This window comes from Ovis canadensis, chromosome 17, assembly GCF_042477335.2.
Source record: "Ovis canadensis isolate MfBH-ARS-UI-01 breed Bighorn chromosome 17, ARS-UI_OviCan_v2, whole genome shotgun sequence".
In the NCBI taxonomy this organism is placed as follows: domain Eukaryota; kingdom Metazoa; phylum Chordata; class Mammalia; order Artiodactyla; family Bovidae; genus Ovis; species Ovis canadensis.
Genome location: NC_091261.1, coordinates 35,564,001 through 35,581,220, shown reverse-complemented (window position 1 = coordinate 35,581,220; position 17,220 = coordinate 35,564,001). Strand labels below are relative to the sequence as shown.

General features: G+C 32.4%; 1 protein-coding gene across 1 annotated transcript in view; it reads left to right on the top strand.

Moving 5' to 3' along the window:
* Positions 1–16,993, top strand: part of PCDH10 (protocadherin 10) — a 40,886-nt gene extending 23,893 nt beyond the window's left edge. The window contains exon 5 of the mRNA XM_069558654.1: positions 16,349–16,993. Within this exon, the coding sequence (XP_069414755.1) occupies positions 16,349–16,368 (20 nt within the window). The 3' untranslated portion in view covers positions 16,369–16,993. The remainder of the gene's footprint in view (positions 1–16,348) is intronic.
* The last annotated feature ends 227 nt before the right edge of the window (positions 16,994–17,220 follow it).

Sequence of the window (17,220 nt, the reverse complement as noted above, 5' to 3'; positions counted from 1 at the left end):
AGTAAAAAGATTAACATTTTGGAAAATAGCATATCTGAAGAGAGTCTAAAAGGTTTGAAGAACTACAAATTGAGAAGAAAAGGGGATCGGTAACAAAGCAAATGTTAAGTGTTTAAACAAATATGACACAGATAAGATAGCGATCAGTTAACCTGTGTTTATTGAAAGCAGAAGAGAAAAAAAATGGATCTATATTGAAACCTGAGAGATTTAAATGACATGTTATGGTAAATATCCTGACGCTGACATTGGTATTTGCTCCTGAGAGATATGGAAACACATTACCTAGAAAGCTTTACAAACTACAAACGTACGCATATGCCAACTGTGATTTGGTGGAATAGCACTTTCTAGTCCTGTGATGTATTCCCGCAGAATGCTTTTCTAACACTGGGCCTAGTAGAAAGGAGTGAGGGCATGAGGCTCAATTTTACTAGGGGAGAAAAGAAAGGCAGTTGAGAAAGCCTTGTGCTTTTATGTTTCCTTCCTTTCCTGTTTCTACGTAGATGACTTCTTTTCTACTTTGGAATTTTGGAAGCGAAATATTTGGTTTCTTAAATCCTTTTTTTCCCCTCTCACACCTGGAATTGCAATGAATGATTAAATGTCTAGGAACAGAAATTAAGAAATCATAGTTTTAGAAGGAAACTTTGGAAAATAATGCAGAATCTGAGTATGAAGATGTCTAGTATATTTTATGTATGTGCAATAAATACCATTGGGTTTGTCTATTAAATGTATGTATTATGACTTAAAGATTTAAGACTTCATATTATATAATAATATTTTTTAAAAAGAACCCATGGCTATAGATTTCAAATATATGAAGATATTTTAAATCTCTTACTTCATCAAATATTGATCTTTTCTTCACTGAGTTGGCTTGTTTCTCTTATAATAAGAATTTTCTACGTTAGGTTATTATATTTTCCTCTGTTGAGCAATTTTAAGGAAAACCCTTGGTGTTAGTTACTATGAAGTGGCTCACAAATAAAATGAAACAGCCAGCATTAGTGATTCAAGATCAAGTTGCCTACTCTCCTTAAACCTAGTAGTGATATATGCTTTCTTAATTATTTTGGAAGATATAGCACACAGGCTATATATGATCATTATATCTTGGGTTGATTATTTTGGAGAGTAAATTAAAATATAGAATTAGCATGGTAATGTGGGGACATGAATTCATTACACACTTAAGAAAGGAAAAATAAAGGAGAATTGTGTTACCTAAACATTAATGCTAGATTTAATAATAGTAGCAGCTACTACTGAATGCCTGTTTAATATAGGCATGAGAAGATGAAATAAGGTGATAGTTATTCTCATCAGTCAAGGGTGATAAAATAAGCTCTATAAATTTCAGGTTATAGTACATAATTTTAAAATTATTTTAAAATATTTCATGATTATATAAATCCACTCAGTTTTATATAGGTAAAGGGAGTTTAGCATTAGACAATGTAGCAATGACTTTTTTTGGTAAAATGGAGTGAATTTTAACTCCTTTGAACTTGAATTAAGCTGAAGATTTGAGAAATATACATTTTAAAATTATATTATGAAATGATGCAAAGAGAATTATTTCTCCATTATAACAAAATATTGACTATTTAAATGTTACTGGGAAAAGTATACATTTTTAAATGCAGGTTTACTTTAGAATTGGTTTTAGGAAAATACTTGACGTTGAATAATTTCATTTTCATCTCGTACTTAAAACTGAGCCCGAAATCTAGAAACTCCATCCTGGAGAACTTAAATTATTTTGAGTTTGGAGGAATTTTGTAGGAATGTTTGTAGGAATTTTTCATAGAAATTGTGATTTCTAAATGCTCATAAAAAGTGTGCTAAGGTATCTAGTTTTAGGGAATATTGCCTTCACTTTAAACAAAAACATTTAATGTAGTTTACAAAGGGCATATTCTATTGCTTTGAAATTCATTTTAAATCTATGTCTTTTAAAAAATCTTTTAAAGTTTTTCATATTTCAACTACTTTCCAATTCTGAGGGGTAGACATCCATAGGTCCTTTTGTTTGTAATACTGTTCTTTAATGCCACGGCCATTTAAAACTGTAAAAAGGTTTTTAACCAGCTGTTTTACACAGGTCTTCCCAAACAGTGTGACCCACATTCAGGAAAACTTACTGTTGAAGACCTACTGTATTGTGGGCATGGTGGTCTTCAGTTTTGTTTGCCCTAGATCTAGATGATATGAATGTTCTGAAGACTGGCCAAATATGAAGATGATTTTGGCTCGTGAACTCATCAGAGTGATGTGAAAATAGGATCGATATCATAATTTAAAATATGTAGTAACTGAATCAACTGAAGTACTCCTGGAAGATATCCAGGGGAAAATATTATGAGAACTCTGGTTGAAAAATGTGTAAAGGGCATCCGATCAGCTTTATTACTGGTGATCACAGTCTTGGGCATCCTCACTCTGTCAGGACACTATGTCTCATGCACAGATCAAAAAACTGAGTTTGGATCATCTCAGTGACATTTACTCTGGCCGGTGTTAGAAACATGCAACAGCATTTTTAATTATTGATACCCTTCCACTCCGTACCTCATAATACCTCATACAAACCTTCTTTGAATTGAAAAAATGAATGAACCAATCTCAGGCATACTACAATGCCAATGAAAAGTTTTCTTCTTTCTTTATGAAGCTGTTCACTTAGTTGAACTGTGGTGTCCTTGTTGTTGTTGTTTAGTTGCTAAATTGTGGCTGACTCTTTTGTGACTCCATGGACTCTAACCCACCAAACTCCTCTGTCCGTGGGATTTCCCAGGCAAGGATGCTGGAGTGGGTTACTGTTTCTTTCTCCAGGGGATCTTCCCGACCCAGGTATAGAACCTGTGTCTTCTGCATTGGAAGGTGGATTATTTACCCCTGAGCCTCCAGGAAAGCCTGTGGTGTCCTTAGTAAGTACTTTAAAAATACTATAGTCATTATTTTCAGGACAGGGTTTTCTAAGCATCACTAATTTTATTCATTTGACTATGTGATAGTTTGGAATGGTTAATTTCACAAGACATCATTCTCTGATTTTGTTCTCAAAGTATGCATATATTTCCTTTGGACCCTTAGCTTTCTACAAAATTACAAGAGTGGATCTTTATTCTGATCCTCATGTCAAAGAAGTGAGGTGTGCTTAATAGCTCCAGTTAGAGAGCCAGTCTGCCAAGGTTCACATACTGACCCAGTCTGTTACTAGCTGTGTGACCTCTGTAATTTCTTTAACCTTCCTGGAACTCATTTTCCTCATCTGTGACATAGATCCTTAAAAGCTCATTGTGGAGATTAAATTATTTAACATATTAAAGCAGTGAGTGCCCGGCCCAAAGGAAGCACTCATTAAGTGTTCAAGGCAACCATATATTCAGTTAAAATTGGAACAATGACATCAGCCTGAGTATGGAGAAAATTTAAATTCTGGGTTTAAATAGAACTAATTATGCTTTCTTTTACTCCCAGAGAAAAATCAGACTCCAAATGTTCTTTTCATGATATATCACTATTTTACATCTGCAGTATATATTCTTTCACATAATACATATGCTTTAGAAGTACAGTATGACTATTTTTCTTTTTCATCTGTGAAACCAATGAAATGCGTAGAAGGGAACCAAAGGCATAATGCACAGCAAATACTAAAGTTTATTTGTTTCATAATGATGTTAGTCACAAAGCATGGTTATAACTTTTAACAGTTCATATTCTCATTATTTTACTTAACTTCTGCATTTCCAGTGAGTGAAGATATTGATTATGTACAATAAACAGTAAAAATAATCTGACAAAGAATACTCTTTTTTGGAACAACGGATTTGTATTTCATACAGAAAGCAGCAGAATATATTTGATATTGTAGGAAAATAAAGAACATATTTTTCAAGTCAAAAAAATTTAAAAATGATACAAACGGATGGCCATATCCAATTTGACTTTATCTGAATTTTGACAATTGTACTAACCCTTTAGAGTAAATTCTGGCCTTGGGCAGGATATTGTTATTCCAAAGAGTTCTGATAGCTCTGGGTGAGAGACACAAATGCCCTAAAACTATCACACAAAGTAAATATAAAGAGTCTATTAGCATGGAAAATTGTGTCTTTCTGTAAGATATACTAGGTGTCTATGTCTGCCATAAATCAGTCTTTACACACAGAAGCTCAAAGTTTTTCCTACCTCATTTTTCTTCTTTAAAATCCTGTTATCTGGTAAACCTGATTCTCTCAGTCAGCCTTATATTTATGTTTTTATACTTTTGTCTTTCAAAGTTAGAAAGAACTAGAAAATGATGTCATAAGCCCTTTTGACTAATGCCTGAAAAAGCTGCCCAAATTTTACTTTTTGTTTATGGCTTATTCGCTGGACTCTCTCCAGTATAATTCTCATGATTTTATGATTCTCTATGTTTTTTCTCTTCTGCCTTCCACTTCAGTTTTGCATGAAAGTGAAAGTGTTAGTTGCTTGTTGGTGTCTGACTCTTTAAGACCCCATGTTCTGTAGCCCTCCAGGCTCCTCTCTCCAGGCAAGGATACTGGAGTAGGTAGCTATTCCCTTTTCTAGGGGATCTGCCTGACTCAGGATTTGAACCTGGGTCTCCTGCATTGCAGGAAGATTCTTTATCATCTGAACCACCAGGGAGGCCCATTATTTTCCTAGAAAGCAAAAGGCCTAACAACTAAGTTGTTGTTAGGTGCCCAGTTGCATGCACCATATGTGCTTATTTCTTTTTATGTTTGGCTTCTATCAAAATAAAATTTTTTTATTTTTTTATAAAATAGTGAAATTTTCCTGCATTTATAGTGCTGTTTCCCAGCTATGAAAGAAATGACATCTTAAAATAGAGTTAGCTTTTTTTCACCTAATATATTCGTGAATGATATTAAACTATCAACTGTATTAAGCATCGTCTCTCAAAATGCAATGGTTCTCAATGATTCTATGTTCTAAGTTTACTTTGCTAGAATAAAATGGCTTTGGTTATCTTTGGGAAAGATCCCTAAGAGCAGGGGTCCCCAACCTCCAGGATTTAATGGCTGGTGATTTGAGGTGGAGATGTAATAATAATAGAAATAAAGTGCACAATAAATGTAAAACATCCTCCTCCACCCTAGTCCATGGAAAATTTGTCTTCCACAAAACCAATTCTTGATGCCAAAAATGTTGGGGACTGCTATCTTAGAGTGTAATCAAAGAAGAATTTATAGAATTCTCTTTGGGGGCCAATATTGGAGCACTATGTGATTTTTAACTGATAGACAGAAAGTACAGACTTTCATGAAGAAAAGTATGGGATTAGAGAGCAAAAAATTATGAACTGAATATTCTAGGTTTCTAAATCTTTAAATATAATCCAGAATGAATATTGGAAGTTAAATTTGAAAGTCATGTTTTGGATAAATTTAGACATGATTTGAATGATAATACTGATTGTAATAGTAGCTAACAATTGTTAAGAACTTAATATGTCCCTGGCATTATTCTAAGAACTTTTCAGACATTAATGCATTTAAATCCTACAACAGCCAACTAAAATAGGTATGCTTACTGTCCCCATTTTATAGATTATAAAATTAAGAAAAAAGAGATGGTGGGGAGCCAGCCCATGGTGTATGTTGGCATCTGATTCTAGTGTAAACATCTCTAACCAATTCACTGTTAAATCCCTGGCTTAAGAAATTGGACACTAGAACAAAGTCAGCATGGATTTGCTGCATGAGGTTTAATTTTTCGTCTTATACTAACAGAGAGTTATTGCAGTTTCTAACTTTGTGGTAATATGAGCCCAATGGAGAATGAAAATGAAAGGATTAGAGAAATTTGGGGGAAAAAAAAGTATAGCATTAGAATTCTAAATGTAACAATAAAAGGTAAAGGAAGTATTAATAGTTATCAGGGATAGTTCTCAGGGCTTCCCTAGTGGCTCAGACAGTAAAGAAGGTAAAGAATCTGCCTGCAATGTGGGAGACCTGGGTTTCTATCCCTGAATTGGGAAGATCCCCTGGAGGAGGGCATAGCAAGCCACTCCAGTATTCTTGCCTGGAGAATCCCTATGGACAAAGGAGCCTGGTGGGCTACACAGTCCATGGGGTCACAAAGAGTCTGACATGACTGAGTGACTAAGCTAAAGGGTAGGTCTCAAGTCTTGAGACTGGATGATTGGAAGAAGATTGCATCTGCAATCTCACAGTTGTGAGATGGTGTGAAAAACAAATGTGCTTTCTTTTTTAAATTAAGATACTTAGACATGAAAAGTAGACACTATGAAAGATGATAACTGAAAATACTAGTAGGTTGAGATATAACAGAACTTATTTTTGCATAGGAAATATTTGATCTAATGTATGTATCCTTTAAGATGGCTCAGTGGTAAAGAATCTGCCTACCAATGCAGGAGACATGGGTTTGATTCCTGTGTCCAGAACATTCCCTGGAGAAGGAAATGGCAACCCACTCCAGCATTTTTACCTGGGAAATCCCATGGACAGAGGAGTTTGGTGGACTACAGTCCATAGGGTCCCAAAGAGTTGGACACAACTTCCCCAGTAAACAACAGCAGCAACAATGAGAACGTTAACCACTTTAAATGTGTTATTTTAAACGCCATGATTAAAATGGTCCCTGTGTCATCACGATTTCTGTGAGTTGCAGACCAGATGCTTCTAGGGAGTGATTTACTTTACTTGTGAATGTCTCTCTGTGAAAAAAGAAACCCTGAAGCAGTATTTTATTTTAAAAGATATTCACCAAAATCTTTATGTAAATCATATATAAATCTTATATATGATTAATATCAGTCTGTGATCCTTATAAGCCTAGTTTGTCTTTATCAAAATTTGTGAGAAAAAAAAATATCCGATGCTTTTCTAGAGGTTCCTGGTTTTTATTGCTGCTGATAGAACCCGAAGCTTGAGGTTGTTGGGATAGAATGACTTCTTTTAGCAGCTCATAAAACTGCTTTTTTCTGTCACAATTATGCTTAGAATTGAGTTATCAGCCACGAAACATCCAGGCAGTCATTTTGGCTGCAAAACATTTTGTCACTTTTGGAAGATTTAGGGTGATGGAATGCAAACTATTTCCAGATGTGTGAAGTATAAACTCTGGATCCTTGCTTTTTCTCTGTGAGAAGACACAAATATGCTTTCCTTTGCATTCCCTGAACCCAGGCATTTCTTCCTAATTCATCAAAATTAATGAAAACCCCTCTACTTTTCTGTTTTGACTTCTATTGTCAAATAATTAGAGAATATATTTACATCCATAAACATTTGACTGTAATAGTCTCCACTTTAAGAATGTTGAGAGGCTTTTTGTTTTGGCTGCAGCAATTCACATTTTTATTAGCTTTAAGGGCTTTTCTGTTTAAACCCTGCCTGCATTTTTTCTTTCGTGCCATTCAATGATTGCTGGCTCCTTTATACACCACTTTTCCCAGGCCCTTATACTTTGGCATTCCTTTCTCCTTCTGGAATGCTCTCTCATCTACAAATCCACTCCCCACCATGTCTGCTTGGACATCTACTCATCAATCAAGATTCAACTGCTTTACTTAAATGGGAAGTCTTCTCAGACAGCGATATATATATATATGTTCTCCTTGTAACTTCTTATAGGTTTTATATGTAATTGCTGTTTTTAAAATATCCTGTAAAACTAGTTAAGCTATTGGAAGGGTAGATCTCTTAGATAAGAATCCTTGTGTACCTATTTTAAGGTCTCAAAACCCAGAACTTTGTCTGGAGTGAAGTAAATACCCATAAAGGCTTATTAGACTACAACAATGAATCAATAGATGAAACATCCTGAAACCAAAAAAGCAAGTGCATTTTTTTCTCCTTAGTTATTTAGATATCTCTCCAGTTAACATAAATTAATATAATTACAGTAATCTCTGGATGGGAAAACAACTCCTCCCAACATAACCATTTCCGTTCCTAACATAACACTGTCCTGGATTTCATCATCTTTCAACCTTCTATGATTTTCATGTTCTTTTATTCTGTCCTTATGTATTTATTCTTTTCTGATTGGATTAATAACCTCTTAATCCTCATAGTTCAGTATCACCAACTGCTAATGTCACTAGTCTGTATCTTTTTAATTGTCTGTCACATATAATTCACAAACATATATATAAACATTAAGTAAAAATAAGGTAGTCTTATACATGAACATAAAACACAATCCACTACAGAGAAACAAGTATGAGCAAGAAATTGTTAATTCAGGACAACTATGGCTAGAGACAATTTTTCTGGCTTTCCTGTAGGTTTTTGGGGTTTTTGTGTGAATTTTTTAACCTTTGGTATTTTTGCTTTTCATCATTTTCACATAAGTTATTTTCAAATTTTTTCTTTGTAGCATTGGGGCAACTAAAGAATATCTCAGATGCTTTTTTTTAAAACAAAGATGCAAAATTTTTATGAGAACTTTAGTATCAGATATGTAGGTACATTCATACTCTAGTCATATTTTATTAATGATATAGGTATGTTACATATAAATATACATTATTAATACCATTTAACCAGAATCTCTTACTGGCCTTAACAAAGGTTAATTATTTAAAATTTGAACTTGTTCCTAGATTTATTGTGATACTTTCCATAGATGGCAAATATACTACATGACTTTTCCTTTTATTTTTTACTTTTATTGGGTGGTTAAATATTTGCAATAATTAGGATAAACCTTAATCAAACACAAAGTTTATAGTTACGGAATGTAACATAACTGTTTAAGGATTTAAACCTTGTCATTTAATTAGAACATAACTAAAATGATTTTTAATGTTTAACAAGCATGATAATAATCTTATTTTAGCAATTTAGCATTTTTGTGATGTTTTAAAGCTGGGTTTGATTCACTGCTTATCAGTTTTCAAATCTCTAATTATCCTATTCTAGATTAATTTGAAAGGCCAAGAGGGAGGTAGTTTAATGAGTTTCCAGAATAGAACTGAAATGAGAATGTATATTTAGGTTTAAATTTTAGAATAAATAATTAAAAATTATACTTCTTAGGGAAAGAAGAAAGAACATTTAATCAAGTATGCTATAGCTACCTCACAGTACAAGTATTTGACTCAAAATCAGAGTTAAAATTTAATTATAATACAAAAAATTTTAAATGACAAGATTGTATTCATGTATGATCATAGATAACTTATTTTTATATTTTCTTTTTATCTCCTTTTGAATTCTGCCATGTTAACTTTAAAATCATTTTCGATGGAAATATGTACAAAATTTATTATATGACACAGTGCTATGGAATAATTAGAGACTATAGTATAGTATTTTTGTAGGAGACACAGTATATTTTCCTAAGTGATAACTAGTATCATATGTGGGATCTTGTAACTGATACTTTGAGACTAGGGTTGCCAGATTTAGCAAATAAAAATACATGATACCCAAATATTGCATGGGGTGTATTAACAATCATTCATTGTTTTTTCTGAAATTCAAATATAACTAGACCGTCTGTATTTATTTGGCAGCCCCACTCAATAAGTTATTGATACTGATGTCTATATTCTTAGATTCCTAACCTGTTTAGTGTTTTCTTTTTGTTTTTTTTTTCCCTAGATACAGAAAACTAGTGGTTAGCTTTCACTTTTCAGAGTGTTAGCATTTCAATCCTCTTCTGACCACGTAATTCCTGTTATTAATTTGTTGTTTGTTTTGACATAGAAGCAACTGAATGATGTTAGGGGAATTCAAGTATATTAAATCAATAGCCATACTTTTACACACAGTTTCTAAGTCATGTGTGCTGTCTCTATTTTTTTTGATAATAACCCTGTAAAAGTCATGCTATTAGTATAATATTTTATTTACCAGCCCAAAGATTTTCCACTTATTTTCATAGCTTAGCTATCTAAAATGTTAAATTATTTAGAAGTCTTATCCCTGTTTAAGTAGGCTATTAGTGGTTAATAAATTAGATACATGGCTATATATTTCTAAAATTAAGATCTTATGCATTTATTCTTAAAGTTTTCCCATCTTTCATTGCTGGAATTTCTTCTTGGTTTCCACATAAAAGATGAAGTTGTGCATGTCACTAATGGTTGGTTTAATATTGTGATACAGTGATGTTGGTTGTTATCTTAGTACATTGTGATAAAGTTTTCCAGAAATTGTTTCAATGACATTATGAACATGGAAACATTAGAGTTTCATTTCCTAAATATGTGCCTATGTAGCTTCAGAGATTTAAAAAATAATTCTGTCTTCAGACTTAATCGTGAGATACCACTGAAGCAAGAGGGTTTTGTTTGTCAAAGAGATGATGACCAAAGATTTCTGGGTGGGGACATGTCCTATTACTTTTTCCTCCTCAGGGAATATTCATTAAGCTTACAAGGCAAAATTTCTGACATTTCTAGATAAGTTTGTAATACATCCATTGAATCTATAGAATTTTATGCAAGTACATAATTATGATAAAATTTTTAAGCATATATTTTAATATCAAAGTTTAATTCTTTAGTGTTTAAAAAAGATATTTAAAATATTGACAATTTTTGTGTCTAGATGATTACCATGTGTTTTTAAATATCTTGCTTAAATCAGTTCAAATAATGATCAAATATATTGTCTAATTAAAGGAGTTAATTACTATCAAGATTTTTTCTTGTAGATTTAAAAGCACTCTTATTTAATACAATTAATTAGAGACAAAGATTTTTAAACAAAACAAAATTGAGTTACTATAATTACCCCTACCCTGTTAAAAGTATTAATGATAGTTGACCAAGTTGTAGTAACCCATAGAATAGATATTTCTTGATGAATTATCTTACTGCCATAGTAGGCTTCCCAGGTGGTTCAGTGGTAAAAAATCCATCTGTCAAACAGAAGACTCAGGTTTGTTCCCTGGGTCGGGAAGATCCCCTGGAGAAGGAAATGGCAACCCACTCCTATATTCTTGCCTGGGAAATACCGTGGACACAGCTGTCTGGCAGGCTACAGTCCATGGAGTCTCTAAGAGTAGGATGCGACTTAGCGACAGCATCTGCATCACCTTTAATAAGAATATAGTTTTAAAGTATACATACACATACACATCACATATACATCACATACACACAAATACAGACAAGTATGTAGAAACTTCTAGAAGCCTGTGGATCCTCTATCAAGAAGAAATTCATGGTGTTTCTGGAGATTCTCTTCCTCAAAGCTATGTGAAGGTAATGGTATTCTCTCATACTTTTGGACTGTGCTTGTAGACAAATAGAAGCCCGTATTTTCAAGGCTATTAAGTCTTTTAATTAACAACAAAACAGGCTTTAAAAATAAGTTCCAAGCAGTACTAAATTCTGAAATTTTCACAGGTAGTAAATTCAGGACTTTGCATAGTGCATGAACTCTGCTTCATCTCAAGGATAACTTCCAGCTTATGAATTTAATTCCATCTTTGCACAAACCATTCTTAATAAGCAAATGAAGTCCAATTTATTTTTATTTTCTTATCTTAAATTGATATATGGTCTACATCATAACTAAAAAATAAATGTATTGGTAGTTAGATTCTTAGGTAAGATGGTGACTATTTAGGGGTGTCAGAGTTGCTAGACTTAAGTGTCAATGTTTATCTCTTTTTTTAGAAATGATTCATTTTACTCACTTATTGATGTACATTTGTAATCCACAAAACAATACTCACTGATTTCCTATCTCTTAAAATACCCTTGGGTTTATCTTTTAATTTAATAGATATTTAATAACTACAAAGTATATTGTAAGCCTTGCATGCCTATATAGATTAAACTAAAAATAAAACATTTGGTTTTTGAATTGTTTCATAAGAAATATGAATGTTCTGAAGGCTCTTCTGAGTCATTTATTTGTTTCCTTTATAAAAGATTAATCAGGTTTACACGTGGAAATCACCTTCTCCAAATGAACTCTTTCTAGATATATTTTATAATCTCTTAACTCTGTCAAAGTAGAATAAAGAGGTATATTGTTTGATGAAAGGAAAAAAAATAAACTTAACATGAGGGTGGTGTGAACAATATGAAATAAATATAAGAACTCAAGATTATATTGCTCTGAGCTACTGTAGTTAGAAAGACAATCTATATTATACTAACAGAAGGCTTTTGGTCTTTATAATTCATAATAAAGCATAGTATGTAATGGTTTTAATTATATACATATCTAATTTAAAATATTTTTGTAATTTTTGAGAGGGGGAAACATAATATGAACAATATGCAACTATATTGAAAAAGAAAAGCAAATATGGGAAAGTGGGAAGATAAAAAACAAAACAGCAACTTAATTATGCTCATTTCAGAACTTCAGGGTTAAAGAGAAAAAAAAAATTCTTTAGAGACATTTTTGAAGAGAATCTTCAAAAATGGTTTGAGAATGAGACAGAGGAAAGTTAAAAGAACTGATTATTCAGCTGGAAAGATCTCTAATGGGGGCTTGCTTTTAAATGCTCTTTCAGTTTATCATAGGCTTTCACACAGGGAACAGAGAGCAGGTGTTTCAGACTCCTACAAGGGATAGCAGGCTTAAACTCTTGTGTGCTAGTTTGACTTTATACATAAAGAAGTGTCCTGACCGTGAGACTCATGAAACATTTGAATGACCTCCCAAGTCGCTTACTGATCTCAGCTTCTAGAAGTTTTTCACTGTAGTGGAGAGTCTCAATCATGTGGGGTATTTGAAGGCTGTTCTTTCTTTCAGTGGCAGAAATAGATTAGATCACTTCGTAAGCTTTATTTATTGCTTTAGCTTCTGTGATCTACACTGTCATAAAGTATAAAAGGGTATTATGCTTCTTGCTATGCAAGCAGAGGAATGTGACTATCCAGATGATTAAATTGTCATTTTAATATATCATACAAAATTATTTTTCACCAGACTATTATTAAACAATAGTATGCTGAATGAATAGAATACCACTAGTGATTTTTTCAATTATTTTTGCAACATACATATTTACAGTCATTGTTCTTAAGTCATTAGAATTTTTAAGTGTCCAACAGTTTAATTATTTTATAAATTACTAAAGGCAACAACACGATTCTCCAATATAAGAAAAAATTTGCATCATGGAACTTTCATTAAAATTGTACATATATGCTAAAAATATACATATATACATGGTAAATATACACATACATATATGCTAAATTATGAGAAGGTGGGTATTTGAATCTCTTCTACCTTAATAATAATTTTCATGTGTAGTTAAGACTGTAAAATAGCTGTCTTAAATGTAACATTTTTATGACTCATTATGAAGAATAAATGCAGTGAATGAATCGAGGTAAAAAGGAATGGCAATCATCCTTTTCCTATTACTTTTGATTTGACTGAAAGTAAAATATTTCATTCATATCAAGTGATTAAATCCCCACATATGCTAATGAACAGCTAAGGAAAAATGCATTTGTGAAATGAAAAGAAAAAGCAGAAATTCTTCAACTATGCTTTGATAATTCCAAAATATATATAGAATACATCAGAAAGCATAGAGATTCAATGTATTTGACCCATAGTCTCTAGCCTGAAATGTAACAAATGCATTGACATAATAGTTAATACTGTGGAACAACTGTCCTTGGTACAGAGCCTAAAATGTAAAAAGATTGATTTTTCTTTTTCATTGTGTGCTGCTTGTTCAACCTTAATCCATACACCACCTAAAGAATAATCATTATTCAGTATTCAAACTTCTTAAAAGTTTTGAAACAAGATGTATATATAACTGTAACTTTTTCTCTAGCTTGTCTGAAGTGAAGTGAAGTGAAGTCGCTCAGCCGTGTCTGACTCTTTGTGACCCCGTGGGCTGTAGCCTACCAGGCTCTTCCCTCCGTGGGATTCTCCAGGAAAGAGTACTGGAGTGGGTTTGCCATTTCCTTCTCCAGGGGATCTTCCTGACTCAGGAATCAAACCCGGGTCTCCCGCATTTCAGGCAGATGCTTTAACCTCTGAGCCACCAGAGAAGCCCAATGTTTAGGGAATTAACTTTTGAAGTAAAAGAAATCTTCCCTCTCCATTCTAATTTCTTCCGACCATCAACCTCAGTCTTTACACTTGTCTTATTCACATTTGCATTCCTGAATTAACACATATGTGGGAAAAGGTAAATTTAATGAAAGGTGGTTTATATTATTCAGAGCACTGCTGGAATAGGTGCACTTTAAATAAAAGCATCACACATGTAACCCTAAGCAACAATAAAATAAGCCTTTTAAGTTTTTGTTTATATTTCAGATATTAATTATAACTGTGAACTATTTTCATAACACTATTCCTTTTGGTACTCTAAATCAAATAAACATATAATATCTATGCTAATAGCTTTTTTCATAAGTGATCTTTTAACCTACTTAGAAATATTTTACTGAGTTAAATCTATGTTAGGTTCACTAATTTCTGTATTTATACTAAGATGCGTATTTTCAGTATAATTCATTTTTTTCACATAAAGTGTTGGCTTATAGGTTGAAATAGGTTATTCATGACTTTCTTTTGTTTTTGAACTTTGTAGAATGATGGTTCTTATAAATCAATAGTTTCTGATTTATACTGTTTAAGAAAAAACTTCAACCTGTAAGTAATATCTCCAACTTATTTTGAAAACAAAAAATATATTATTTGTAAGATGATGGTATATTCTGGGTTGTTGGAAAAGTGCAAGAGTATGTCTTGTGTAGTTATTAATAGTGCTCTCTTTCACCCACACAGTTGTTCAGTTTAGACAGTAAGTTATTTGATCACAGCAACTATATGTTCTAATTCATTTTATAAGCCCAAGTTTCTATGATGGCTAGATATTTTAATTTCCTGGAGAATTTGAAATCTTTCTTAATATATACAAAATAAAGCATTCATTCGTATTTATCAAGTTTATCATGAAGCTGAGAATTTGAACACAAGGGCATATGGGAAAGTAGGATTTGATTTTTCGAAAAAAGCAAAGTTTCTATTTGCTCTAGAGTACTATGTGTAGCCTTATGACCAGGTGAGTTATAATAGCTACCATGTGGTCACCTGTTACAGCTAACTCATTTTATAATTCATATATTATAAAATACATTTTGACTATTTTCAATGCCAGTTACTACACAGAATAAGTATATGCTTGTTTTCACTTTCATTTCTGTCAGTGGTGGTACCTGATTTTTACAATTTTATTTGATGTCTTTTCTAATAGGGGAACAAATGAAGAAATGCTTGATGATCTGGTCAGGAACTGAATCTTTGAGGAGAAATAAAGAAGATAGTCAACAAAAATAAATTAAGAATAACATATAACTTGAAAATCTACTAGAAATGAGTAGAAATACTGTAAGAAACAGTAAAAACATAACTATTCACTGAATTGAAGCAGTTCAGTTATGTTATTTAGCATAGCTCTTAATTTCTAATGAGATAAACATACATATGTTTTTTAGTCACGATTGAACTATCTTGATTTTCAGCACATTTTTATTATATATCTTATGTGCCAGATACTGAGCTAAAAGACACAGTTTCTCTTCTCATTGTGCTCGAGGTCAAATATTACAAAACTAACGAATAACTGGAAAGAAATAGCCTTTATTTTTTATAAATAAATAAAAACTTAAGTTCATAAATCTACATGATTGAATCTGGATATTCTACTTCAAAACTCAATAGCACATTCAATAATATCTTTTTCTCCCCTCTGCCTCTTCCCACTTTAGGAGAAAACTGATTCCTTTGATGGGTTACATTTACCTTAAAAAATTATAGGCCATAAAAAGATTTGATCTTTATATAATTCTAAAAAATTAAATAAAACAAACCTTAAAAATGTGAATCATGCTTTAATTTTTCACTACATAAACACTTCTTGGTATAGTTTCTCTCATTATATGTAGATTAAGTGTATGAAATATAGAGCTTATTAAATTAAATATATATCTAGTTATTCATAGATATCCTGAAGACTTATTCTGGAAATGTAAGGACTACAAATTTTTCCTCTATTCTGACTGTGCATAGATAGTGAAGTGGGAATTGTTTTGTATATAACCTTAAAAAGTTAATAACATAATGGGGGTTGGTATTTAAAGCTCACATTTCACTTGCAAAACCGATTTGTATAAATGTCAAAATTGTCATTTTCAGAAAGTCAAACAGCAGAATGACTATGACTATTAGAAGCCAAAGGGACACAGAAATATTTTGCCATCACAGGGGACTTTTACAAGGATACAGCTTGTTTCTTTCTGTATTTGTTTCTTTTACAATAATGTACAATTCTAACCACCAAAAGTCAGGCTGTTTTTCTTAGAGTATTTTTCTTTTCTTTTTCACAGCACGGAAAAGGATATGCTAGTCAATTCTACAGGACTTACCTGAAGCAGCATGATTTGCACAAAGTCGACCAACAAAAGCATCAACTTTTCAACTTCATTTATCTTGGCCATCCAGTTAGTTGTGTGTAACTGAGTATTAGATTGCCGGCAGAGTATCATGGCCAATTATAGGACCTAATTGCTCTCAGCAGGCCTGAGAAATGAGTTGAAATGTGCAGAACTGTAGAAACTTTAGGCAACTGATTTTGCCTCTCCGATCAGTGTGTGCCTGTTTACAGCACTATATATCTTTCTCTCTCCAAATGTCACTGAGCCCTTTAGATGTTTATATTCACCACGAGAAGCCAGTCATAAAGATAAAGGAAATTCGTGCATTATAAATGCAATATCACTGTTTTAAACTTGACTGTTTTATATTATTTTTGTGTGATCAAGTGTTCCCCAAACTATTCCAACTTTACAAGAGAGATTGTGATTATGTTCTTTTCACCTGTGGGTTATAAAAAATGTTGTATTCTGAAGACCCACAAAATATCAAAGACATTCTGTAGTTTATACACCGTGTTGCAAAGTGTTTACTGTACTATTTCAAAGCTTCTAAATAAATATAAAATATATATATTATATTATATAATTTTCCTAAAATGTGGTACAACTCAGTTGGTTTTTAAATGGATTCGTACAATCCGCATCATATAATAAAATAAAAGGTAATTCAGGGTCCCAAAGATAAACATACGAAGGAAAAGAAAATCATTAATAGTTTCCTCCCAGTTTTCATATCTTTTTCAACCCTGTTTTTCCTTGTTTAAAAAAAAAAAATGAAGCTCCAAGCTACAAAATTTTGTCAAGAACTTGTACTGAATTTTCAA